This window comes from Dipteris shenzhenensis, chromosome 24, assembly GCF_047967505.1.
Source record: "Dipteris shenzhenensis isolate YYH24624 ecotype China chromosome 24, Dip_SZ_1.0, whole genome shotgun sequence".
NCBI lineage: Eukaryota > Viridiplantae > Streptophyta > Polypodiopsida > Gleicheniales > Dipteridaceae > Dipteris > Dipteris shenzhenensis.
The window spans coordinates 24,374,771-24,401,232 of NC_141619.1; the positions used below are offsets into that span (position 1 = coordinate 24,374,771).

The 26,462-nt window shown below is 48.3% G+C and overlaps 1 protein-coding gene across 4 annotated transcripts in view; it reads left to right on the plus strand.

The window, feature by feature from the left end:
* Positions 1 to 26,462, plus strand: part of LOC147886403 (uncharacterized) — an 83,661-nt gene that overhangs the window by 25,119 nt on the left and 32,080 nt on the right. For 3 of the 4 annotated variants that reach the window (XM_087395846.1, XM_087395843.1, XM_087395845.1), the window contains 2 exons: positions 15,661 to 15,749; positions 15,906 to 16,011. In XM_087395846.1, coding sequence (XP_087251972.1) covers positions 15,661 to 15,749; positions 15,906 to 16,011 — 195 coding nt within the window. The remainder of the gene's footprint in view (positions 1 to 15,660; positions 15,750 to 15,905; positions 16,012 to 26,462) is intronic. The other variant, XM_087395844.1, reaches the window with a different exon arrangement.

Genomic DNA, 26,462 nt, shown 5'->3' on the forward strand with positions numbered 1-26,462 from the left:
ATCAATGTTGGGCAATCTTGTTTTGATCTTTGTCAATATTTCACTATATGTGTCCTCCTCTTTGTACCAATCTTCTGGGAGTCCCCCTATTCTAATCTTCAGCACATTATCACATCTAGCTTCGTGTTCTTTAATCTCTGCTTGAATATCAGACGTACTTGCTTTGTTGTCCACTTCCACAGTCACTTCCTTCTTAGCAGTTTGTACTTCAGTGTGAACAAGATCTTTGACTGTAGAGACTAGCTGCAGGGTAGGGGGGGAATCCTTACAATATTTTACAGCCTCATCAATTACTTCCTGCTTACCAGGCCCTTCCAGAATGTGAAGTCAGGCCTTTACTTCTACCAGTTCCAATCGTAGCTCTCTCACTGCGTGCTGCAGATAAAAAATCTAAACCCGTTGCCCGAGGATGGGTCGTTTTGATCCTTCTTGTTGGTAATTCCATGCATATGGAGAGGGTGTGATGGCTACAACTGTAGAGTACCGAGTGCTAATGGATGTTGAAGGAGTTGAGGGAGTTGAGGGGGACTTGGAGGAGAGGGTAGGCCAATCCATAGTTGGCTGTCTGTTGAACCCCCTAGCTTAACCTAACCCCTCGAGTTGGGTTGGGGGTTTAGCCCAACTCGGGGTTAGGGTTAGTTTGGTTGCTTCTAACGGGTATAGAGCGAGAGGCACGGTCGGAGAAGTACGGGCTGTACTACTGATGATCTGTATGGGTTGCTGCTAATGGCTGTATGGATGGGGGGGAGGTGCGGATGGGAGGACTAGGACTAGGTACGAACGAGAGGTACGAAGAGCTGTTGACGGGGGACGGGATGTGGTATCGGGAGAGGTACGATGAAGGTACGGACTGACTATATGGGAGCAGTTGTACGGTATGGAGAGCTATACGGGAGAGAAAGAGTTGTGCGGTGTTGCTAATGGTTGTATGGACGTGGGGAGAGGTACAGATGAGAGAGAGAGAGAGAGAGAGAGAGAGAGAGAGAGACACACACACACACACACACACACACACTCTTTTTTTTTGGTAAATCCATGATTATATTATCAGCAAAATTTACATGAGGGTCTCAAAAAAACAGAGAGCCTCAACAGGAAATCAAAAGCAAAGAGAAACTATTTCCAGGCATGACTAAGGAAGATCTCCTTGATGGCAAGCATCGTAGATAGATTGCCATAGGGGAGTCTGAAATATTCATAAGATTGCAAGAACGGATTCCCAAAATATCTCATGTTGTGATCCTGCCATATGGTCCAAAAAGCCCAATATCTGACCCAATACAAAAATAAAGAGTAATGGACCAGGGTTGTAGGAAGTCTGCCAAAAAGAGAGAGACACACACACACACAAAGAGAGAGAGAGAGACACACACACACAGGCTAGGGAGTGAAGAAGTGATTTGAGGGGTGTGTGTTTGAGGGGGTATGGCAATGGCAGGAGGGGGCCGCATGAAAGAGGGAGGGGGTACGGCAGAAAGGAGTGGCTGAGAGGGAGAGGGGGGGATGTTGTTTTGTGTACGGAAACAAGGGAGTTTTGAGTGAAGGAGAGAAAGGAAGAGGGGGCGGGGGGCACGATGAGGGGGTACAACAGTAGGGGGGATTTGAGTGAAAGAGAAGGGGGACTGTGAGATCAGCTAGGGTGGGGGGTACTACAACAAGGGGGGGTTTCAGTGGAAGAGAGGGGGACTGAGGTACGGTAGCGGGGGGGCCGAGTGAGAGAGCAGGGTGGGTGTACGGCAACAGGAGCGGGGGCTGAGAGGAAGAAGGGGGCGTATGGCGGCGGGGCCAGGAGGTTGAAAGAGAGCAGGGAGAGAGGGTTACGGTAGAAGTTGGGGGGCGGGGGGAGGGACAAGGAGCGAGTGAAGAAAATTGGGCGGAGAGGGAGGAGTGTATATGTGAGGTGGTACGACAGCAGGGGGTGGTGAGTGAAAGAGGGGGAGAGGGGGAGTGGGAGAGGGTGAAGGAGAGGGGGAGGTGAGGGACGAGGGTTGTTGATAGAAGTAGGGAAGAGGGGTCGAGAGAAGGACTCTATCCATAGCTTGGAGGATGTTTGATTCAGCCATTTCCAATATACTCTGCATTTGGATTGTATAATCCCATGGCACTAGGTTAGGTATCTTTTGTGGAATTCCCGCTATAGTTGGATTAGCTAGTCTAAATCCATAATTTTTGTTCGAAAGGGCTCATCCCTGTGGGTGAGTGCTTTTTATCATCATGGCAATGGCTTGTTCCAAGAGCTTTGCCTTAAGGAAACATATGCTCTCTGAAGATGCAAGACATGGAATGGAAAGGAAAGTAGAAAAGCAAGACTAGGCAAACATAATGGAAATGAAAGAATGCTAGAAAGAAATGTACAACCAAGCAAAGTACTTACATGATCAAGAAAGGCTTGAGGCTTGATGATTTGACATGAGAAAGTACAATGCCTTTATAGGATAGGCACACTCACACTCTAAATGTCAAGTGTATATGGGATAAGTCCCATAGTGGCACGTGGTACTCTAGGATATAAAGTAGTATATACTACTCTAGAACTCAATAGAAACACACTAAAAGTCACTCAAATTGACTCCATTTCCTAACACCCCCCCATGGAGGAAAGGTGAGGGACTACAGGAATGGAACCAAAGTCATGATAATGATGGTCATCAAACCTGTGCATGCCGGTCTAGAACTAGACATGGTTACCACACAATCTTAGAGACAAGTGAGCATGGCTCAGAGGCTAGTGAGCATAACATAGAAATGTCGATGGTCATCTTCGTCTGCATCATCGCTAGTGGCGGATGCCACCCAACTGGCATGATCCTTAGATTGTTGTTGGGCAAGCTTCTGGTAGCACCTATCCTCTGTATGACCGAGCTTGTTGCAATATGTGCACTTGAACGGCTTGAATGTCTTTCCTCGTGCTGGTGGAGGCAATGGCCTAAGTCTCCATTTGTTGGTGGAGGCAAGAGCCTATGTAGTATCCGATGAGTAGGATGGAGATTCTTTGTTGCGGCGATCCTTTTCAAGAAGAAGAGACACCATGTCTTCGAATATAGTCAATGCAATTCGAAGTACATCAAGGGCATCCTCAAAGCGAGAGATCCCTTCCATACTTGTCATGAGGATAGCCATTTGTCCTCGTCATCCGGGGAACACTTCAAGTTGGAGAGTTGTTGAACTAAAGACTGAATTTTTGCTATATGTGCACTCAAGGTATCACACTCTTCCATTTTCAACTTATAAAATTGCATTTTTAAAAGAACCTTGGAGTTTGTGATTTTGTTACCAAATATATTTTCAAGGCATGCCCAAATCTTGTTGGCCGTTGACCTGAAGTTGATGTGATGAATCAAAGAATCATCTAGGCAAAGGCCAATGATTGCGATGGCTCTCGAGTTGTGTTGCTTCCAAATCTTGCGCATTGGAGGTTCCATTGTAGCAGGATCTTCATCATCTTCAATGGAATCCCAAACATTCTCCTTCATGAGAAGTGTTGGACCTTCATTTGCCATGTGGGGAATCCTTCTCCCATAAATTTTTCCACAAGCAAGGAACTTGTCGATAGTGAGCCCATTGTTGATGAGCTGGGAATGTGAGTAGAGAGAGCTGCAGTGTGTCCCTTTGACGGGCAGCTGGCGTAGTGGTAAAGATGTGGCGCCTAGGAGCGGGCTGCTTGCTGCGGGCAGTGGTAAACTGAGCGGGGAGAAAAGAGGGCAGAAAAAAGAGTAGAGAATGGCGGGCAAAGAAGCGGGCAGAATGGCAGAATGGCGGGCAGAGAGACGAGTAGAATAGCGGGCAGAATAGCGAGCAGAATAGCGGGCTGTTTGCTGCTTGCTGTGGGCTGAATGGCGAGCTGTTTGCTGCTTGCTGGGCAGTAGGCAAAAGAGTGGTGCCTATGAGCTGAGCAGGGAGCTGCCACGAACCATTGGAGCTGAGCTGAGTTGCCACTGTTGGTGAGGCTTGGGTGGAGAAGGAGTGGAGCTCAAACATGGAATAGAGAAGGCAGCCCTCCAAGGGGAATGAGGGAGAGAGGCTTCAATGTCCTCAACCTCTTACCTCAACCTCTTGGACGTTAGCCTTGCTCTGATACCACATGAAGATGCAAGACATGGAATGGAAAGGAAAGTAGAAAAACAAGACTAGGCAAACATAATGGAAATGAAAGAATGCTAGAAAGAAATGTACAACCAAGCAAAGTACTTACATAGTCGCCATGCTATTTCTTCAAGGGGTGTGTGGTCTGGCATCCTTCTTTTAAGCAATGTCCTTGAGGACCTTTTTGATGATCTTCCGAAGTCGGTGAACTCGTATCAAGTATGCCCAACACTTAGTTTCATGATGACCACAACCTTTGCATTCCTTACAAATGATCACCCTCCTTCGTGGCTTGTGGCTTTGTTGGGGTGGTGCTTCCACTCACGTCATGCGTGATTGAAGTACAAGCTTCACGTGCCAAGAAATCAGCAACTAGATTTTGAGCTCGAGGGATATGCTGAATTTTTACCTCTTCAAATTGGTTGCAAAGTTCCAATGCTTGTTGATGTCGTGGAACGAAGCCTTTGCTCCGCACCTTCCACTAACTTGTTCACACACTAGTTGAGAATCTCCTTGCACTTCAAGTTGCTTGACGTGATGTTCTTGTGCCTTTTGTAGCCCAAAAATGAGCGCCGAGTACTCAGCTTGATTGCAAGTACATGCAGGTGCAGACTTGCTGTAACAATACTCCTCACCACCCAGTGAAGTGAGCTTCACACCCACACCAGCAGCCTTGGCCGAAGGTTTGTAAGCTCCATCAAATTGAAGGATCCAAGATGTCATCACACCAAGACTAAAATTCGAACATCCCAAGTTTCTCGGTAGTCCAGGATAGGTAGAAGGAGAGGGTGGGGAGAATTCAACACTTGAGCCAAACGTTCAGTACCAAATAAACTTACAATCCTTTGTTGATAGTTTATCTTTAGATAAAAAAGAATTACAACTTGAAGCTCGAAATGAGGCACAAAAGGTTGATTAGGTACAAATGGATTCCTTGGTCGAAACATTACCAACCATAGCCGAGGCCTAGAAACCTTTGTAGTGAGATTGAGAATAAACCATTCAGGACGAGCTTATCCACCGGAACTAACAAGCAGATGCACCAAATCTCCCCCCAAGCTTGGGGAGCATCCCACCCTTCGATGAAGGACACCGTTTTAATTACCTTTGAAGCAGCAAGTAGTTCGATCACCGCACAATGAGTAGAATTAAAGTCAAAGTTCTCCCAGCGTATCAGTAGTTCTTCACCATGAATCATCCATGGTGTATCATTCCACCCGTCATCACCTTGAACAATGTACTGGACAATTAGCCGTTGAAGGTCGACATGAAGATCAAGGAAGAGATCTCATGCATTGGTAGCCGTAAGGCGCGGAGGATCAAGCACCAAATCGTTAAACGCGTCGAGAAGTGACATAAATATCCACCCTCCTCGTGTGGCGTGCATCCGTGAAGTGAACTTGGAGAAGTTTTGAATCAACGATCTAGCAGGAGATGTGAATAGAGCACATGAAATGAAGTACTTTTGCTTTTTACAGCAAGAGCAAACTCCCCACGGTTAGAGAGTTACAATTTCCGAGATTTCAATATATAAACAAAAATCATTACATTTTCATCACTTCCAACTTATAGGCCCAATGATAAGTCTCCCTTTTGTGAAGGGGGAGGTCTTGGGTTCAAATCCTACTCTTTAATAAAAAGAGAGGAGAGGAGAGGAGAAGAAGAAGAGAAAGAGAAAGAGAAAGAGAAGAAGAGAAGAGAGAGGGGGGTGCGGGATCTGCTGTTACAGTTTTGCAGAAACTCAGAAGAACTGTCCGCAACCAGAAGATGTAGCAGCCCAGAAAACTGTCGCGCAGGTGAACACAGTAGACGCGCGAAGCGAGAAAACTGTCCGCGACCAGAAGACGCAGCAGCCCAAAAAACTGTCGCGCGGGTGAACACAGTAGACGCGCGAATCGAATGCGCACACAGTAGCTTAGAAGGAGCACAGATGCTACAGTTTTGCAGATGTGACCGGTACGAGCAGAAGATTCGCCACTAGCCGTGGAGATTTCGATCCCAGTAGCCACACCATTTCTATTAGCCGGAAAAGAAATAAAGACCAGAGACTAGAGGCTAAGCATGGCGACGCTCGAGGGCCATAGAGGAGAGGAGATCGTGAGGGCGAAACGTTATCATGGGAGGGGAAAAGGAATTAGAAGGGGAGGGAATGAAGAGGGAGACTATGACACAAGGGGAAAGGGAGAGGGGGAAGAGAAGCATGTACATGATAGGAGGAAAAATGTAAAGGTGGAGACATCAAGGGAAGAGGACCATACTTTATTTGAAAGAAAGGATGAGAGGGAAATATCAAAGTACTAGCTAGGTGGCTTTACAAGAATGAGCGTGTCTCATCAAGAAATAGCCCCCTCCTTTTATAGCCAAAAGAGGGGGTCTCTCCCAATTAATGCATCCTCCCACATGCATGGTGTGTGTGGAAAAGTCTCCCATGTGGGCTAGGCGGTTACGCACTCTCAATTGTGTGCGACAACCCTTTGCCTCAATTTTTCACATAAATCAAGCCCCATATCTCAAGTCTATGATACTCCTTTGGTCTCTTCCCAATTTTATAATATGTTCAAACCTCTAGGAGGACAAGTGGAGGGTTGGCACAAGGAATCTTGCCACCTCATCCTACTTTCCCCATTATTTAACTTGCTCTCTTGGACCTTCTATACCTCCCTCACATGGGCCTATCCTATATGGAGGGAATAACCCAATATAATATCCATCTCCACCTATTTTATATTACTTCTCCCATGGACTTTGAGCCATAACTCACTAAATGCAGCCTAGGTGGAGAGGTGGCACATGGAGGAGCCATGCCACCTTACCTTTTTATAATATTACTATCATGGATTATGTACAACACACCTTATGGGTCCTCTTACGTGGAAGGGTGGCACATGGTCATGCTCTGCCACCTCAACCCTGGGCCCTATGCACACCATATTTTATTATACTATTGCCACATATACAAACACACACATATATTAATGCCTTTTTCCTTAGACAATTTTATCCATAACAGCATGCATACTAGCTGATTGTTTAGTTGAGGGGGGTCATTTTTGGTATTGTTTTTCTTTGCCTCTTTTGCAGGAAGCACTTTGTTTTGTGCAACCGCCTTTTGGTAAACCTCTTCCTTCAAAATCCATCTACCTTTGCCCATAGCTTCAGGTTGAAGGGGTTGTTGAAGATGCAAACTTTGCATGGGAGCAAAGAAGGCTTTGGAGAGACTTATCACAAGGCGTTATTGTATGTGGTGCAATGGGGATGCATGGCGACTTCATTGTAGGAGATTCCACTGCCCGGATTTCAGTGGGGATGCATGGCGACTTTAGTGTAGGAGATTCCACTGCCTGGATTTCATGCAAAGTCACTCATCAGCCTTGATGGATGCACCATGGAGGTCACCTTTGATCTCTCAGCTACCCTACTTGATTTTCGAGAGTCTATCATCGGTTACGACTTTTCTCTTCACTACAAGACCATGGCGAGGTGTCACATACTGGTGTCAGATGTGTAGAGTCGCGTGAGTGTTCTATTATCCTTTATGAAGATATTGTGAGCAAGATATCCTCCAACAAGTCTTGTAGGGGTGAGGAAGGCTCGTATGCAGTTTGCAAATGAGTTTCAATTCATGCACCATCATGAACCGTTGTGGACATGGCACCACCACCAACCGGGCGTACATGCAAGGGATATACCCATGGTTTGTGCAAACGTTGGTAAGATGAGAAAGCGCCAAGGCTGTCCAATGGCACCACTGCCAATAGGGCTTACATGCAAGGGAGGAGGTACCATGGTTCATCCAGATGTTGGTAAAGATGAGAAAGGGCCACAAGACATGGTGGAAGATGATGTAGGGGCCATTGTTGAGATAAAAAGGAGGGCCATATTGGAGACGTGTTGTGTCACTAATGCAATCCTTGACGGAGAACACATGAAGGGTGCGAAAACTATACATGATGGGGGTTCGAGATGATTACTGAGAACATGAAAAGTGTTTAGGCTCACATAGGGAGTAGGAAGATGTTATGCTCTAGCCGAGATAGCATGACCTCGGAAAGATCGGTGGGCATTTTCTCTTAGATGACCGACTTCTGTAATATTTAATGTGCGTAAATAAAATGGTCAAGAGAAGTAACTGCCAAGGTCCTAGGTGAGGGTGAAATGGCATTGACTAGGTGGTTCATGTGCTAAGGCCTAGGTGCACCTAAATGTGCAATAATGCCAAGGGGCAAATGGTTTTAATGTGCCCTAAGAGAGGGGTAAATGGTGCACCAAGTGAAAAGGGCTAAAATGATGACATGTGGCAGAGGCAACCATCTAGGGAGTTGTGGGTCTTGTGGATAGGCATGAGGAAAAAGCGAAATACGTATCTGTTGGAAATTGCGATCCATGAGAGTAAGGCTGGGTGGAATAACCAGCGCCATCGCCCGTGATAATCAAGTCTAGTGAATTAGCTCAGGTGTGTAATATTTGGTATCAGAGCGCAAGGGAAGAGAGAGGATCTGGGTGACGGAAGAAAGGCTTGGAGCGCAGAGGTGACACAGGGTGGAGCGTTGTTCGACGAGCAGTTGGCTGTGATTCAGAATTCGGACAGCGAGGGTGAGGCAGAAGATAAAATCCAAGGCTGTGACGAAAGCTACGAACGGCGGACAGCAGGCGTGGAAGAAGGAATACGGCTGTTCGTGACGTGCGATGGATGGAAGGATCATTGGCCGTGACGAAGACTTCCGTGGTGGTTGAATTCGGTGTGCGGGAACCTTCGTGGTGGCTGAGAGCAGGCTGGCTGACGTGCTGCGATAGCGTGGCGCACCCTCTACGGACGGGCCTTGCAGGGTAGTGGTTATGCCGGAAACTAAGCCTACTGGGATTTGGTCAGTCAACGAATTCCAGGCCTAGACTTCCCTGGTGGAGCACCGACGGGGCGATGACCTGCGTATTATAGCTGTCGTGACGAAGTGGAAGGGCCAGAACAAAGCCGCAGTTGCAAGCCATATGTTTACAAGTTTAATTCTGAGCGCAGTTGGCAGTGAATGCTGTTGACGTGACAGATTTGCACACAGGGAAAATAAGGGAGCAAGAGGCACACAAAATATCAATTTTTTCCCTCGAGCTTGTCTCAGAGTGAAACACGCATACTTAGTCTGCGTGGAGCTTCCAGGGAGCACTTTTTTCTCCTCTATACAAATTTTGAGTTGCAGTCGATTTGTTCTGTATAGCAGAGGCTGTCGTTTATTTTTCATGCATAACAAAAGGGAAATCTGAAGGAAAAAAAAAAAATCTATTTTCCCTTGTGAAACTATGGAGGCAGAGGGACAAAATTCTAGAGTGAATCCTAGTGATTCTAGAGCACGGTCTACACAACAAATGTCACATCACACAACACCTACTCTGGTCGGTAGGATTTCGGTATTAGAAGATGCTTTACAGCAAATTATGAACCAGCAGCTTCAAGTGAATGCTGGTCAGAATGAGATTAGGGAGATGGTGCAAGCCTTGTCGGCTAGACCATCTAGAATTGATAAGGGCAAAGCTCCAACAGAGCCAGAGCCCAGTATACATTCATCAGAGCGTGCAAGGGTCAAGGTGCCTAATATTGCTAACTACAGACCGGAGAAGTACGCTGGTCGGATGACCGAGCGCAGTTCTGATGTGATCGAGGTTTGGTTACCACAAGTGGAAAGAAGCCTTCGCCATTTGTGAAATCAGATCTGATCTAAAGAAAATCCGTGAGGCCACTCACCTGTTTATTGAGGCAGCGGATAGATGGTAGATAAAGCAACAGAAGGATCAAGTTGCTCCTACCACCTGGGAAGGGTTTAAAGCTGAATTTAAGAAACACTTTCTTCCACCTGATGAAGAGTCCTGAGCTTGGGATGCTTATAGAAATCTTCGTCAGAGGAGTCTGTCGGTGGCAGAGTACACTGACAAATTCAGGGAATGTGTCATGAAAATAACAGACTCTCTCCCTATGTCGGTTCAGTTAAAAGACTATATCTATGGACTGAACGACAAATTTAAAATGGAAGTTCGGGCTAAATATGTGACTACATTAGATGAATCTATTGCAGTAGCCCTGAACTATGAGGATGCCAGAGGCAGATCTAGTGGATTTGTGCAGGCAGGGACTCAGTATGAGTACCCGAGAAAAGGGGGATTTCAGAGGAAATGGACTTCAAAGGCAAGTGTCTCGCACCCAAGTGGCCAAACCAAGCAGGTGAAGCCGGTTGAGGGACCAGCAAAAACAAGTACCACCGTTGGGGTGAAAAGGAAAATAACTCTAATGGCAGCCCGGGCTTGGTCAAAGTCCTCGTTGACCCCTGAACGAAAAGAGAAAGCTAGAAAAGAAGGATTGTGCTTCGGCTGCCTTCAACGACATCAATGGAAAGATTGTCCACTGAATAAAGACCGTCGCACGGCTAATATGATAATATCTGAATGCGACGCGGAAATGCAGGAGAGTCCCAATGCGGAACATATGCAGATGCAATTGGCGGGACCTTCTCAGAGGTTAGTACCTGTGTTGTTAAGTGTGTCTGTTACTAAGTTAGTAAGCGGTGCACCTGATAACATCCTTTCTAAGCCCGCAGCAACGGGGTATACGGTTTTCGATGAGCCTGAGTTGATTAAAATGAAAGGGCAAGTAGCCAGTCATGATGTGATTGTGTTGTTTGACTCAGCGTCAACACACAATGTAATCAATTCAAAGCTTCTTAAGAGGCTCAAGTTGAAAACTAGTCCGTCTGACTATGCTTATACGGTCAGGATGGCGGACGGAAGTTCAACTGAAGTATGGGACCAAAGGGTTACCCAGTTGGAACTTCAAATTCAGGACTATGTTGAGAAGCTGGACTTTGAATTGACCAGACTTGCTCACATAGATATAGCCCTAGGCATGGCTTGGCATTTTCGAGAAAACCCAGCCATTGATTGGAAGAAGCATATTTACCAGTTCAAGATGAACGGGGTAGAATATGTTTTGCGAGGTGAGAAGGATTTACCTCGAGGACCACTGATTTCAGCCATGGAAATTCGGAAGACTCCGAAAGAGTTTCTGTGTCTGTGTATAAAATCAGTAGAGATGATTGATGATGCATCGACTAGCACTGAGGCTACCCAAGATGGGAAGATGGCCGAGTTGGCTAAAGAGATATCAGAGAAGTTCTCTGAATGTTTTAGGGATGAACTACCTTATGGGTTACCTCCAGAGCGGAAAGTTCAGCATAAGATTGAACTGATCCCGGGGGCAGAACCTGTAAATAGGCCGCCCTATAGAATGAGTTTTACCGAAGAGGCAGAGGTGCATAGACAACTGGAAGAATACCTCAAGTTGGGGCAGATTCAACCAAGTTTCTCACCTTTTGCTTCGCCAGTGATATTAAAGAGGAAAAAGAATGATACGTTTTGCCTCTGTATAGATTATAGAGCATTGAATAATAGCCAGAATTTATGTAAATAAAAGAAAACTATACTATGTATGGTTAGGCTTGAATATTTAGGATTCGTAATTACTCCACAGAGGGTAGAAATGGATCCGAAGAAAGTGGCGGCGATACTAACTTGGCCAATCCCTCAGAGTCTGACCACGTTGTGATCATTCTTGGGATTTGTCCAGTTTTATAGAAGGCATATCAAAGGATATTCCGGAATAGTATCGCCATTGACTGATCTGACCTCAGATAAAGTATCTTTTATTTGGAGACAGAATCAACAAGAAAGTTTTAACACCATAAAACAAGCTGTGGTCTCAGGACCGGTGTTAAAAATAGTTGATCCCCAGAAACCGTTGTTCCTAGAAACCGATGCAAGTGGCATTGCGGTAGGAGCAGTTCTCCTTCAAGAGGGAAGGCCAGTAGCCTTTGAAAGCAAGAAGCTTTCTCCCTCTCAAAGGAATTGGCCAACTCATGAATTAGAGTTGTATGCAGTTATCCATGCTTTGAAAACATGGAGGCATTATTTGTATGGTTCAGAGTTTTATGTAGATGTGGATCATGATACTCTGAAGCATTTTAGTAAACAGCCTAACTTGAGGGGCCGCCAAGCTAGGTGGGCAGAGCTCATGCAGGAGTTTAATTTGACGATTCGGTACCGAAGAGGAAAAGATAATAAGGTTACTGATGCGTTGTCTCGCATTATGCACAACCTGAGTTTCACGGTATTAGAGAGTGCTCTAATGACCGAGATTAGTAAAACTCAAAAAGTAGACGAGTTTGTCCAGAGCTTATGGCCTAAAGCTCATGTGTTAAAACCTGGGGAAAATGAAAAGGATGACCTGGCATCCAGAAAAGGCCAAACTTATGCAAGATATACCATAAGGGATGGTATGCTGAAAAGAAATGGCAAGGTAGTAGTACCTAGTCAGAATGATCTTAGGCAGAGAGTCATTTGACAGTGCCATGATAGCCCATGTGTAGGACATCCAGGAGTCGAGAAGACATATGATCTCGTGAAGCGAGATTTCTTTTGGCCAAAGATGAAAAAGCATATTCATGAATATGTGACACGGTGTTTTTCGTGTCAGGTAAGCAAGGCCGAGCGGGTGAAGCCACCCGGACTTTTATAGCCCTTGGAGATACCACTAAGTAAGTGGGAGAGCATTTCCATGGACTTTATTGTAGGGCTGCCTACGACACAAGGAGGGTATGATTCTATCCTTGTGGTGGTTAATCGTCTAACCAAGATGGCTCACTTCATTCCGACTAGAGAGTCTGTTAGTGCCCTGCAAGTGGCGGATTTGTTTATTAGACATATATTTCGTCTGCATGGATTGCCTAGATCCATAGTGTCAGACATAGATGTCAGATTTACCGGTCATTTTTGGACAGCGGTATTTGAGACACTAAGGACTGAGTTGGGAATGAGTAGTGGGGATCATCCTGAGACGGATGGTCAGACGGAGAGAGTCAATCAAACTTTAGAGGATATGCTGAGGGCATATGTGTCATTGAGGCAACATACGTGGGACAAGTGGTTGCCATTGTTGGAGTTTGCCTACAATGATAGAAAACATTCCTCTACAGGGTTCAGTCCGTTTGAGCTGAACTATGGTTATAGACCAGCAAATCCAACTATAGTTGGAGTACCTCAGTGCCTAGTGCCGCGACCTTTCTGGTTCAGATGCGGGAGATGCTAGCACTTGCGAGAGCTAACATCTGCCAGGCTATGGATAGAGCCAAGGTGTATGCGGATGAAAACCGGTCTATAAGAGTATTTAAGGAAGGAGAAAAAGTTTTTCTCAGAGTTCCTTCGCACTCGAAGTCGTTGACTTCAGGAGAGTGTGCTAAGTTATCACCTCGATACTGTGGGCTGTGGTTAATTTTAAAAAGAATAGGCAAGGTAGCCTATAAATTAGAATTACCACCAGGATGTAAGGTGCACCCAGTGTTTCATGTTTCTCGTTTAAAGAAATTTTTGCATATTGGTGACTCACTAATCGAAGGTGTGGTTTCGTTTCAGGAGATAGAGGATAATGCAAGACGCAAACCAACAAGAATCCTGGACCGGGGAACAATGCAAATACGAAATCGGAAGATACCCACGGTGTTGGTTGCATGGCATGGTCAGCCTCTATCGGAAGCTACCTGGGAATCCGTATACCAGTTATGGAGAGTGTTCCAAGATTTCATCATCGAGGACGCTGATGCTTGAAGAGGGAAGGAATGTTATGCTCTAGCCGAGATAGCATGACCTCGGAAAGATCAGTGGGCATTTTCTCTTAGATGACCGACTTCTGTAATATTTAATGTGCGTAAATAAAATGGTCAAGAGAAGTAACTGCCAAGGTCCTAGGTGAGGGTGAAATGGCATTGACTAGGTGGTTCGTGTGCTAAGGCCTAGGTGCACCTAAATGTGCAATAATGCCAAGGGGCAAATGGTTTTAATGTGCCCCAAGAGAGGGGTAAATGGTGCACCAAGTGAAAAGGGCTAAAATGATGACATGTGGCAGAGGGAACCATCTAGGGAGTTGTGGGTCTTGTGGATAGGCATGAGGAAAAAGCGAAATACGTATCTGTTGGAAATTGCGATCCATGAGAGTAAGGCTGGGTGGAATAACCAGTGCCATCGCCCGTGATAATCAAGTCTAGTGAATTAGCTGCACCTAAATGTGCAATAATGCCAAGGGGCAAATGATTTTAATGTGCCCCAAGAGAGGGGTAAATGGTGCACCAAGTGAAAAGGGCTAAAATGATGACATGTGGCAGAGGGAACCATCTAGGGAGTTGTGGGTCTTGTGGATAGGCATGAGGAAAAAGCGAAATACGTATCTGTTGGAAATGCGATCCATGAGAGTAAGGCTGGGTGGAATAACCAGTGCCATCGCCCGTGATAATCAAGTCTAGTGAATTAGCTCAGGTGTGTAATAGAAGACGTGATACAGACATGGATGGAGGAGCCAATAAGGATGCGGAAGCCCAAGATGATGTGAGACAAGATGGGAAGGATAGGGTAGAGAAATGTGGAGACAAGAGTAGTGAAGAACGGGGATGGGGAAACATAAAGAGAGGAGTAGGGATGGACAAGGATGGGGGAAACATGAAGAGAGCAAAGTTCATTGGGGTTGCTATCGAGGTTGGAAGTCGCAATTAACTTGAAACACTAAAGTTGAGAACCAAGGTGAAGTTGATCCCGTACTTGGTACCATTGCCACAGTAGGAATGGAAGAGGTTACAAGACCTGATGAATTGGTGGTTGAGGAAGACATCCTTCTTGCCTCTGAAGAATTTGCATCCTCCTTTTCTTTGTTCTTGATTCGCTCTTCGTCACTCTGTACCTCTTCCTCTCCTTCGGAACTGCGGCTTTGGTCCCACTGCCAATGGCCTTGTCGGTCCAAATTGACAAGGGCCTTTATGAAATTGGTGGTTTGTGCTATCACCACAATATGCTCACTTCTTGCCCCGACTTGAGGACTTTTGTCTCATGTATTGCTTATTGTACCTTGTGTGCTATGCAAGAAGCCTCTGAAATTGTTTGGCATAAGCTCAATCGACCACTACGACCCTTTGATGTCACTTCACTCTTTCACTCCTCATGACCAGAAGGGTCCCACAATGTCTTAGGTGGGGGCTTGCTCTCCTCCGGAAGTATTATCGGAATTTTCAGGAGCTGAGCAGTTGAGAGCTATGCTTCTTGGCCACCGCTATTGTTCTTATTTTCTATGGCAGTGCCTTTTCTAGAGCCTTTGCATCCTCTCTGATCCTGTGCTGGGGTACATGCGGGAAGTGTCCTCTTTGTTTGAAGTTTTGGTGTTTGGAGTTGAGGCTGGATCATCCTCCTTTGTTTGTTTTTGAAATTTTGCAAGATGTCCCCCCAACCTACCCCCCCAAGAAAAAAACAAAACAAAAAAAACAAACAAACAAAATAGTAATAATAATAATAATAATAAGTACAAAAAAGGTTTTTCAAAATTATTAATGCAGTTGTAATAAAATTCTGTGCTTGTAAAAATAGCCATATTTACACCAAAAGATTCTGTTATTCATTGACTTCATCTGGCTATCCTAGGTCATGTTAAATTATCCTTCCTCGGGCGAATCGTCTATTTTATGCTATCATTAATTGCCTTATTCCTTAATGGTGTTGATATAGGTACTCCAGTCGATTTTAAAGGAATTGGAGAGCAACGAATATAGTGTATGTGAAGACACAACATACACAGAAAAAAACACATCAACAATGTTCGTGGTGTCTTGGCCTATTGAGCATCTTAACCATCCAGTCATTCTGCAAATTAATCTTTTTGAGAAGTATATTTGTATGCAAACCTAGATCAATATCTGCAAATCAGCACTTCTGTAAGTGTTTATATATTGTGGATATCACTTGTACTGTAGAAATGAGAAAGGTCATACAATCAGAGACTATACACCCGCAACGAGACTTGCTGAGCATGCTGAATTGGAGCAGATACGGGAGCAAAGTAGAACACCAAAGGTAAATGTAAAGGTACTCAGTGCTTATAGAATGTGGCTCTGATGGGGGAGTCTTTTCAGGTCCCAGCGCAAAGAAACATTTTTTAATGAGCAGATTGTCGAAGACTAAGGCCTACTTACTACATGAAGGGTATTAAAAGAAGACTCCAAGGAAAGGAAGCTCAAGTCGAGATGCTCATTTTCAAAATGCAATCTCTTCTTAAATATAATGCACAGCCACTCATCAGCCACTTCTCCAAGCTGCCTCCTATGCAGGATAATTGCTTGTATGCCAGATGGCACTCCCCTCCATAATCCTCCAAAAGAGCCAACATACATTATACCCCTAAAGTTTCCATAACCACTAAATCATGTGCTGCTGCGGAGTATTAAATAACGGGATGAGAGGACATGCCTCCCTCTTTACAGCATAGAGCAATGAAAGTTTTGGGACATGCCCCTCAGCTAGCATGATGGTCCATGGAAAGCTGCCTCCATGCCCAAATCTACAAATGATCATGAGTACATCTCCGGCTATGATCTTTGAGCCATCAGCAAAACAATAATCTCTCATGTTGCTGAAAGATAACAAGGGGTTACTCCAGGAGATCTAGGCCTTTTTTGGGCCATTACCCCATCCAAAATACAACAGCAAGGCACCACCTTGGAACTGCAAATTTTTCTCTGAGCGGCTGTGGACTGTCAATTTGCTGCCTTCCTATTTCCATGCTTAACTACAGCAGTGTGACTATAGCTCTTGCCCTTGATTTTCAAAACCCACATCACAGTATCTGTTTCATGGAAAGCTGCTTCCATGCTCAAATCTACAAATTTATCAAGAGTACATCTCCAGCCATGACCTATGAGCCATCAGCAGAACAATAATCTCTCATGTCGTTGCATAGATAATAAAGGGCTAGAGCAGGAGATCTAGGCCATTACTCGGCCATTACTCCGTCCAAAGTACAACAGCAAGACACCACCTTGGAAGTGAATTGTTCTCTGAGGGCAGCAAACTGATCACTGCCTTTTCCTCGCTTAACTACTGCAGTGTGACCACAGCTCTTGCCCTTTATTTTCAAGCAACCCACTTAAAAACCCTGCTCTACTCAGTCGCAATCGATTGTGCCGCCCCTGCCCCCCCCCCCCCCCCCCCCCCCCCCCTTTTCCCCCTTTTCAGGTTTCCACACCCTGTGGGGTTTCTTGCATAAAAAACCTATTGCAAACAGTTCCCAGCATCATGCTTCAACAATTCGCTCTGGTTGAAACCTCAAACACTTCAGCAACTTGCTTCTACAAACACATTGACCACATACCTGGCACCATTCGAACTTCATACCTCGGAAAACTTGAGGACTGCTCTAATACCAACTGATACATCCACACTAGGATCTGACCCTAAACACAGTCCAAACACAATCAGCAAAACTAAATAGAGATCAGCTAGCAACCCCCCCCCCCCCTTCGAGGACGTGGGCTAGACTCAGAGTCCCACAAGACTGCCCACAGCTCCGGCGTCCCCACCACAGCTCTGGCATCCCATACCGCCAGAACCATCCACAAGGAACCTTCAGCATAGAATCCTGTGATCCGCCATGTAGAAGGCAAATGTTTAGACTCATTATCTAGACCAGACCTTCCAGTGGTGTCAACACACTGAATCCCAACCCAATAGCCTTTGCCACTCTTATATAGAAGAGCATCCCACTTTCCAAAAAGTATCTTGGCTAAACATAGCCAGTTGGCCCTTTTCTTCACATTCCCATTGAAATAAATTATTTTTTCTTGTCATTGTTATTGCCCTATGACATCTCTCTCTCTCTCTCCCTCTCTCTTCCCTTTGTCACATCCCTCCCTCCGTCTGTCCCTTTGTTTTTTTTTTTGCTTGTCATTGTTATTGCACTATGACTCTCTCTCTCTCTCTCTCTCTCTCTCTCTCTCTCCCTGCGCAAGCCTCAGCCCCGCAAGCCCACTCCCTCCCTGCGCAAGCCTCTGTTGGAAGGGAAGGGGGTTTAAGGAAAGTCTTAAACTCCTCTTCCCCCCCCTCCCCCCCCCGTGTGAATAGACCTACAGCAAGTGTCCTTAAAGTGCAGGAAACAGAAAACAGAGTAAAAAGGGGCAAAAAGAGGCAGTTTTGAGGGCAAAAAGAGGCAGTTTTGAGAGCAGAGAATTCAGCAGCTCCACCATGGCCCTCAGAGGCAGTTTTGAGTAGAGAATTCAGCACTTCCAGGAGTAAGGAGATGCCACAAACAAGGAGCTCCACCATGGCCCTCCAAGGAGCAAAAGTAGAGAAAGATAAAAGCATAGGCAGCAGTACAAGAGCCGAAGAGGCAAGTTCTTCTTTACCCTTAACATCTCCTTCCCCACCACCTCCAACGACCTCCCTTGCCTCCACCCCAACCCTTTCCTACCCACCTACTTTACTCAATCCTCCTGTGGCTCCGACCCCATCTCCTTTACTTCCATCTCCCCCATCACTTCCGGTTACCTCCCTTGCCTCAATCCCAACCCTTTCCTACCCACCTCCTCTACTCAATCCTCCTCCTCCCCCTCCTTCAGTTTCACCTCCTCCTCTTGCTCCCGTTCATTCCTCCCTAGCCCTTTCCCTTGCTTATTCCTCCCCTCTCCTAGTCCCTACCCATCCTCTTCCTTCCTCTTCCTCCCCTCCCCTAGTCCCTACCCATCCTCTTCCTTCCTCTTCCTCCCCTTCCCTATTCCCTACCCAGCCTCCTCCCTCCTCTTCTTCCCCTCCCCTAGTCCCTACCCAGCTTCTTCCCACCTCTCCCCACCGACCCTCCCTTTCAGCCCCTTCCTCCCCTAGTGTAGACTCTTCTTCGGTCCCTGACTGCAGTGCATGGAGACTTGCAGACTTCAGGGCGCTGCGATTCAGTCTCTCACAGCACAGATACACACACTGACTGATCAGCTATCGACAGTTGAGAGTCATAGATCTGATCAGGACTCCCACATTCGCCAGCTTCATACCAGAGATATTGATCGGGACATCCAGTTACGGACACATGCTGAGCGCATAGTGCAGCTGGAGGCACGCATTCAGGAGCATGTTGTGGCATGAGGGGTACAAGGCTATGACTTATCTCTCTGCTGACTCTCTCACACAGAGCTCTTCCGCTCCCCCTCCCCTACCCTTAGCCTCTCCCCTCCTCCCCCTTCTCTCCCTCTCAGCCCGCCCCCTCACCTCTCAGCCCGCTGCCCCCTCCCCCGCTCCCTCTCAACCCGCACCCTCCCTCTCAGCCCGCACCCTCTCTCTCAGCCCGCAAGCCCACCCTCAGCCCACACCCTCCCTCTCAGCCCGTAAGCCCTCTCTCCCAGCCCACAAGCTCACCCTGAGCCCGCAAGCTCACTCTCAAGCCCCCCTCAGCCTGTGCAAGCCTCTCCCTCAGCACGCAGAAGCCTCCTCTTCAGCTCGTGCAAGGCTCTCTCTCAGCCCCCCTGGAAGGTGCGAAAAAGTGGGCTGCAAACAGCCCGAAAAGGTAGTCCCAAACACAGGCAGAAAAGTGGTCGTGAAAGGGCCAGAAACTGGCTGGAGGCAGTCCCAAACACAGGCAGAAAATAGGTCGTGGAAGGGCCAGATTCTGGCTGTTGGAGGGGAAGGGGGTTTAAGGAAAGTCTTAAACTCCTCTCCCCCCCCCCCGTGTGAATAGCCCTACAGCAAGTGCCTTTAACAGGGAGCAGCAGGCAGCAGGAGGGTGTCCTTAACAGGCACCCTCAGCACCCCCCCAATATGCGGCGACTTAAAACAGGGTGTCCTTAAAGTGCAGGAAACAGTTTCCAGAGAGTAAAAAGGGGCAAAAAGAGGCAGTTTTGAGCAGAGAATTCAGCACTTCCAGGACTAAGGAGATGCCACAAACAAGGAGCTCCGCCATGGCCCTCCAAGGAGCAAAAGTAGAGAAAGATAAAAGCATAGGCAGCAGTACAAGAGCTGAAGAGGCAAGTTCTTCTTTACCCTTAACATCTCCTTCCCCACCACCTCCAACGACCTCCCTTGCCTCCACCCCAACCCTTTCCTACCCACCTCCTTTACTCAATCCTCCTGTGGCTCCTACCCCATCTCCTTTACTTCCATCTCCCCCATCACTTCCGGTTACCTCCCTTGCCTCAATCCCAACCCTTTCCTACCCACCTCCTCTACTCAATCCTCCTCCTCTCAATCCTCCTCCTCCCCCTCCTCAGCTTCACCTCCTCCTCTTGCTCCCGTTCATTCCTCCCTAGCCCTTTCCCTTGCTTATTCCTCCCCTCCCCTAGTCCCTACCCATCCTCTTCCTTCCTCTTCCTCCCCTTCCCTATTCCCTACCCAGCCTCTTCCCTCCTCTTCTTCCCCTCCCCTAGTCCCTACCCAGCTTCTTCCCACCTCTTCCCACCTACCCTCCCTTTCAGCCCCTTCCTCCCCTAGTGTAGGCTCTTCTTCGGTCCCTGACTCCCTACTTCCTCCTACCGGATCTCTCTCTTCAGGACCTCCATTTTCTGCACCCCTCCTTTACTCGCCTTCTTACCCTCTTACCCCCTCATCCTTGTACCCCCTCTCCCCTTCACCCTCCACAGCGGAAGCAGTCCTGGCAGATAATCTGCGCTTGAGAGATTTAGTTATGCAGTGCATGGAGACTTGCAGACTTCAAGGCGCTGCGATTCAGTCTCTCACAGCACAGATACACACACTGACTGCTCAACTATCGACAATTGAGAGTCATAGATCTGATCGGGACTCCCATATTCGCCAGCTTCATACCAGAGATATTGATCGGGACATCCAGTTACGGACGCATGCTGAGCGCATAGTGCAGCTGGAGGCACGCATTCAGGAGCATGTTGTGGCATGCGATGATCGCCTCCAGCAGCTGCATGTAGCTCCTCCAGCTAGTGCAGCAGTTGAGGAGAGGCTAGCCACACTGCAGACAGAGGTACAGAAGACCTCAGAGTGGGTGGACGTTGTGCGTAGAGCCCCACAGGCCCAGCAGACCACAGTCTCTGAGACTATTGCCGAGAGTCAGCGGTGAGCTCAGAAGGCCCTCAACATCCGCATCCGCGGAGTTGAGCGATCAGATACGAGATCAGCCATGGATCAGGCGACAGATTTCATATCTGGGACACTCGGAGTTCAGGATCATGGCATAGTAGCTGCATATCGAGTGGGCCGGGATCCAGCACGGCACCAGCCACTTATCATCAGATTCAGAGATGTTGAGGCCCGTCTCGCAGTATTACGGAGGAGATCCAGATTGAGGGATCATCCACAGATTCACATGGATGAGGACCCTACAGCTCTTCAGTGGGAGGAGCATAGACGTCTCATTGCACAGAGGGATGTTGCCCGTCGTGAGGGCAAGTGGGCCGTGATCAGAGAGGGCAGACTTTTGATAGGAGCTATGCGATCTAGACCGGCTGGAGCCCACAGTTGACGACACGAGGCCTATGGGACACGTAGCCTGCCAGATAGCTTGAGTTTCGCAGTTTGGAACTGTAATGGTTCCCTCACAGCTCAGCCTGGCAACTTACGAGAGGCCTTTTTTGATCAGGACATCGTCTTCTTTACAGAGACCCATGACAGCCCAGAGAGAGGCTTGCCGCAGGTGACAGGGTATGCCTGGGAGTCTGTCTTTCGACAGCAGACTAGACGATCAGGAGGAGTCAGAGGATCTGGCGGTGTGGCAGTTCTTTATAGAGAGCATCTCAGATCGATACTCACAGTCGTGAGGAGAGACCATCGGGCCAGATATCTTTGGGTACGGATCAAGAGCCCCCCCTTGAGAGACTTGTTTATTGCAGTATGCTACTTTCCCCCGAGACAGTCTCGTTATGCCTCAGATGGACCAGGATAGTCACCTTTTGAGGATTTGTTAGCCGATGTATTGGAGTACTCACGCCGCGGAGAGGTCATCCTTTTAGGAGACTTCAACGCGAGGACATCAGACAGACAGGCAGAGATTTTGGACTTTGCTGAGGATCCAGTCTTAGTTCCAGCTGCCCCAGATGAGAGTTTTCCACGCTTATCTTCAGATAGAGGGGTAGAGGTGACAGATCAGGGACATATTGGAGCTTCTCTCATCGCATGGCATGGTCATTTATAATGGACTTCGACAGTGGCCGCATTCATCCACAGCCACATGTTTTCCCTTCGCGGGTGGTGGTACGAGCGTCATTGATTACGTCTTGGGTCCCCCGACTTTAATCCCTTTTGTACATAACCTCACAGTCGACCCTCTTATGCCTTCAGCCGATCATGCACGTCTGCACTTTATTCTTACCCAGATTCCTCATGCCCCCCCTTCTAGACATCATGAGCATCAGCCATACTAAGAGGTTCATTTTGACCACCAGTTCGATGATATTTATAGCCAGCACCTGAGTAGTCTTCTCCGTCCGCACCTTCTCGATGCCCTACCCTCCACACAGGATCGGTGGGACCTTGTACATACCTCCATCATCTCGGCAGCCCACAAGTCCTTCCCCGTCACTTGCCACACATCCGGTCCTCCACCAGTCGGTGTTGTGCCTTGTAATGGATGGTATGATGAGGAGTGTAAAGAACTCCGCAGGAAGCTTCGCCTTGAGACACAGGAGAAGTCTCCCCTCCTCATTGAGACCAAGAAGAGTTACAAGCGTTTGGTGCGACGCAAAAAGCGCCAATTTCTAGCCCGGAATGAGGAGGAGCTGAGAAGTTTACTTTTCAGCTGTGATTCCAAGGAATTCTGGAAGAAATTCCTTCGCTTGAAATCTCAAACTCCTCTTACAGACCCGCAGGTTTGGCTTGCCTATACTTCCACTTTATATGATATTCCAGACCAGCCACAGATCGACTTATCCAATGTGCCTAGACCCACCTCCTCTGCCTTATTCTCATCCAGTAGTGTCCGAGCAGCAGTTCATCATTTGAAGACTGGGAGAGCTAAGGACCATGATGGATTGCAAGCGGAGTATGTAATCCATGGGATTGATGCCTTAGCTACAGTCCTCTCCCATCTTTTTAACGAGTCCATTTGTACAGGTCTTCCACCTAGTTGGCTAGAAAATACTATAGTACCCATACACAAGTCGGGGGATCCTTTGGAGGCGTCGAACTACAGGACCATTATGATTGGCCATGTCATGGCCAAGATTTATGCAACCATTCTAGAAGGACATATAAATGACCATGCCGAGGCGACAGGTATGAGAGCTAGAGGGCAGGCAGGATTTCGTGCAGAGCACTCGACTCTAGATCATATCTTCACACTCAGGGCTTTGATTGAGGAGGCGAAGTCACGTAAGCAACGGCTCTATTGTTGCTTCGTGGACTTCAGAAAGGCATTTGACACTGTGCCGCGTTTCAGACTCTTCCAGCGACTTCGTGACTTGGGATTCAGTGGGGAGATTCAATGGGCGATCATGGCCTTGTATGAGAGAGTCACAGGTAGAGTCAGGACACGGGCGGGGCTGTCGGGGGAAGTACGCAGTACGATAGGGGTGAAGCAGGGGTGTCCTTTGTCTCCGACACTCTTTGGTCTCTATATCGATGAGTTAGAGATGTACATACAGACGATGGGTGGTACAGGTTCTTTACTGGCAGGATCCACGATACCGATTCTCCTCTATGCAGATGACGTGGTTCTTATTTCTTCCTCCCAGCAGGGTTTACAGGCACATCTCCATGCACTCCACAGCTTTTGTCAGGACAGAGGGTTGTCTGTAAACCTTGGGAAGACCAAAGTCATGGTCTTCAACACGTCATACCAGGTTTATAGGAGAGGCGAGTTCTCTTTCACATTTGATGGGCAGGAGGTGGAGCTAGTCAGGGAGTATACATATTTGGGTGCCACATTTAGAGGTCTAGTCTTCACCATGACGCATGCAGCATGAGATAGGATCAGTAGAGGGTATGCCGCCTTGGCTCTTCTCGAGAGGCAGTGTGCACAGTCACATTTTCAGCATCCCGACACGAAGTCCTTACTTTTCGATACGCTGGTGAGACCTGCAGCCATGTATGCTAGCCCCTTTTGGGCAGGAGATCTCAGTGTTGCAGATTGGAGACGAGTAGAGAGGTTACAGATCATCATGTTCTCCAGATTGATCAGAGCGAAGCCCACGGTACCGCATCAGATTATGCTCGCAGAGTTCGGAGCTACACCCCTAGCGCTAGATGCAACATTTCAGTCAGTTACATACTTGCATAGGATCAGGGCGCTCAGAGACTCAGCAGCAGGCAGAGCACGATTACCGTGGCTAGCATTGACATCCTCGCAGATGTTTTTTTGCCGAAAAAACAGTGCTAATTATATTACTTCGAAAACAAGATACATGAGGTCAGCTTTGCAACTGACGGGCTGCGTTCACAAATCGGACGCAGCCCAATAGGTAACAAAAAAGTAAAGCTCTCTCTCACGGAGGGATCAGGCGAGTGTGAATGAACAGCCAGAGAGGTGGTGAGTAGCGCCACTAAAGGCCCTGCGAAGTATGCTCGAAGAAGAGGCCCTGTGTGTCCCAAACACGGAGGAAACGTCTCCGCTTCTCCCGGCCAGCCCGGGAGTCTCCCTGTATCTGGTCCCACTGGCCTCTGAGGGTGTGTATAATCTCACTCCAGATGTCAGTCATGATCTGGGCAGTCGAAAGGGAGGTGCCACCGAGGATCTGCGCGCAGCGCGAGGTCCAAATGTGCCATCCTGCGATGCTGCTAATAATCTCCCAGACTGGCTGCCTCTCCTGAGATCCTGTGCCAGCCTCTGCCAGGTGCGGCGGAATGCTCTCGAGCGGCCCCCACGTCCCCTGTGTGATAAGGAACGTGGGGTCCTGTGGACATGCCTCGAACAAGTGATGAAAACCAGGTGCGGTGCTGAACGCGCCCCAAGTGATCAAACCTAACTCTAGTGCTGCGCGAGTAAGGATCCCGAAGGTCCACCTCCACACTTCCTAGGCGCGAGTGCAGCTCCATAGGCAGTGTTTTGGTGACTCCTTGTCCTCATGACAGATCTGACAACGTCCATCCTGACCTATCTGCCGCAACCAGCTCCCCACTGGAAGACCTTTGTGGGCGAGAAGCCAAAGGAAGTAGGAGATCTTCCGTGGCCGCCAGCTCTCCCACAAGGCCTTCCAGAAGGCCTGCAAAAATAACCTGGAGATACCCTGAGCATACCAACTGGGCTGCTGGGTGGGAGGGCGGCTCTGCATCCTCCCGAGAACTCGCCTGCCCAATGTCGTGCTGTAGGCAAAGAAAGAGGTCGGCCCCTGACCTGTCACAATCTCTGGCCATCTCCACTCTCCTGGGTCCCAATCAAGCTCTGACAAGGCCCGCCCCTCTCAGAGCCAGAGTCGCCATAACTGCAGCTGATCCTGCTCTATACTGGGATCGGTCCGCCAAACCTTCCCCACGACGCCTACGACCCGAACCCTCTGCCATGGGAGTAGGGGGTCGATGAGCACATCCTCTCTCGTGAGTCGGCCGTCCCCCATAACCGCGAAGAAGGAAACAGAGGTGTCGTCCATCCGACCTGCAACCACCAGTGGGATGCCACGGGGGGTGAACTGTCCCAGCCAACGGTCATCACCAGGCATGAGGATCTGAATCTCGGGTGGAACCAACCAATCAGCTGGAATCGCTCCGTCTATCTCCGTGCGTCTCGCCTGAGCTCCACGGGCACCTCCAGCTGCGACTGCTAGATCAACGGTCTCCAAGTGTCTGTACGTGTCCCTCCAAACTCGAAGGGACCGGGCTGGCCCCCGCATCCAGCCGTCCCACCTGATGTGTGATCTCTCCCCCAGTTGAAGGCCCTCGGCATCTCTGACCTGACCGTTCCAGATGAGCGGCTGGCGATCGATCTCCTCCTGACAGCTAGGAGGGGACTGTATGAGACTGAGGCGGAGCCGCCTCCAAACCATGAGGAGGCTACGAACGAGTGGGGAGCGGGGCTGAGTGAGCGGGGCGGAAGTGAAGATCCACTTGAGGGACGGTAGCCACTCTCCACCTCGGCGCGGGACACAAGAACCGACCCCCTGCTGAAGTAACATCTTCCACGTTTGCCCCCCCGGGGTCAAACCGCGGATAACTAACTTGCCCAGCAGGGCCTGACTCTGAAGCTCTGGATCGATGACCCCCAGGCCACCCTCAGCCTGCGGAAGAATGACTGTCTGCCAGGCAACCCTAGCTCTGGTATCTCTGAGACCGTCCCCCCCGGACCACAGGAAGTTCTGAACCAACCTCCTAAGCTGTGCCACGCTGGATCTCGAGAAACACCAACAGGAAGCCACATACCAAGCCTTGGCTAGGAGGACCTGGTTGACTACCAGAGCACGACCTGCAAGAGAGAGCTTAGCAGTGCTCCAGAAAGCCAGCTTCCGTCGAATGGAATCTAGCACCGGGAGAAACTGCTGAGCTGGCGTGATATCCAGGCCGACCTGAAAGCCGAGATATCTAGCTGTCTGTCCCCGCGGGATCCACCTGAAACCCAAAAACCTCCCCCACTGTGAGCACGCCCCGGGGTTTGTGAGAAA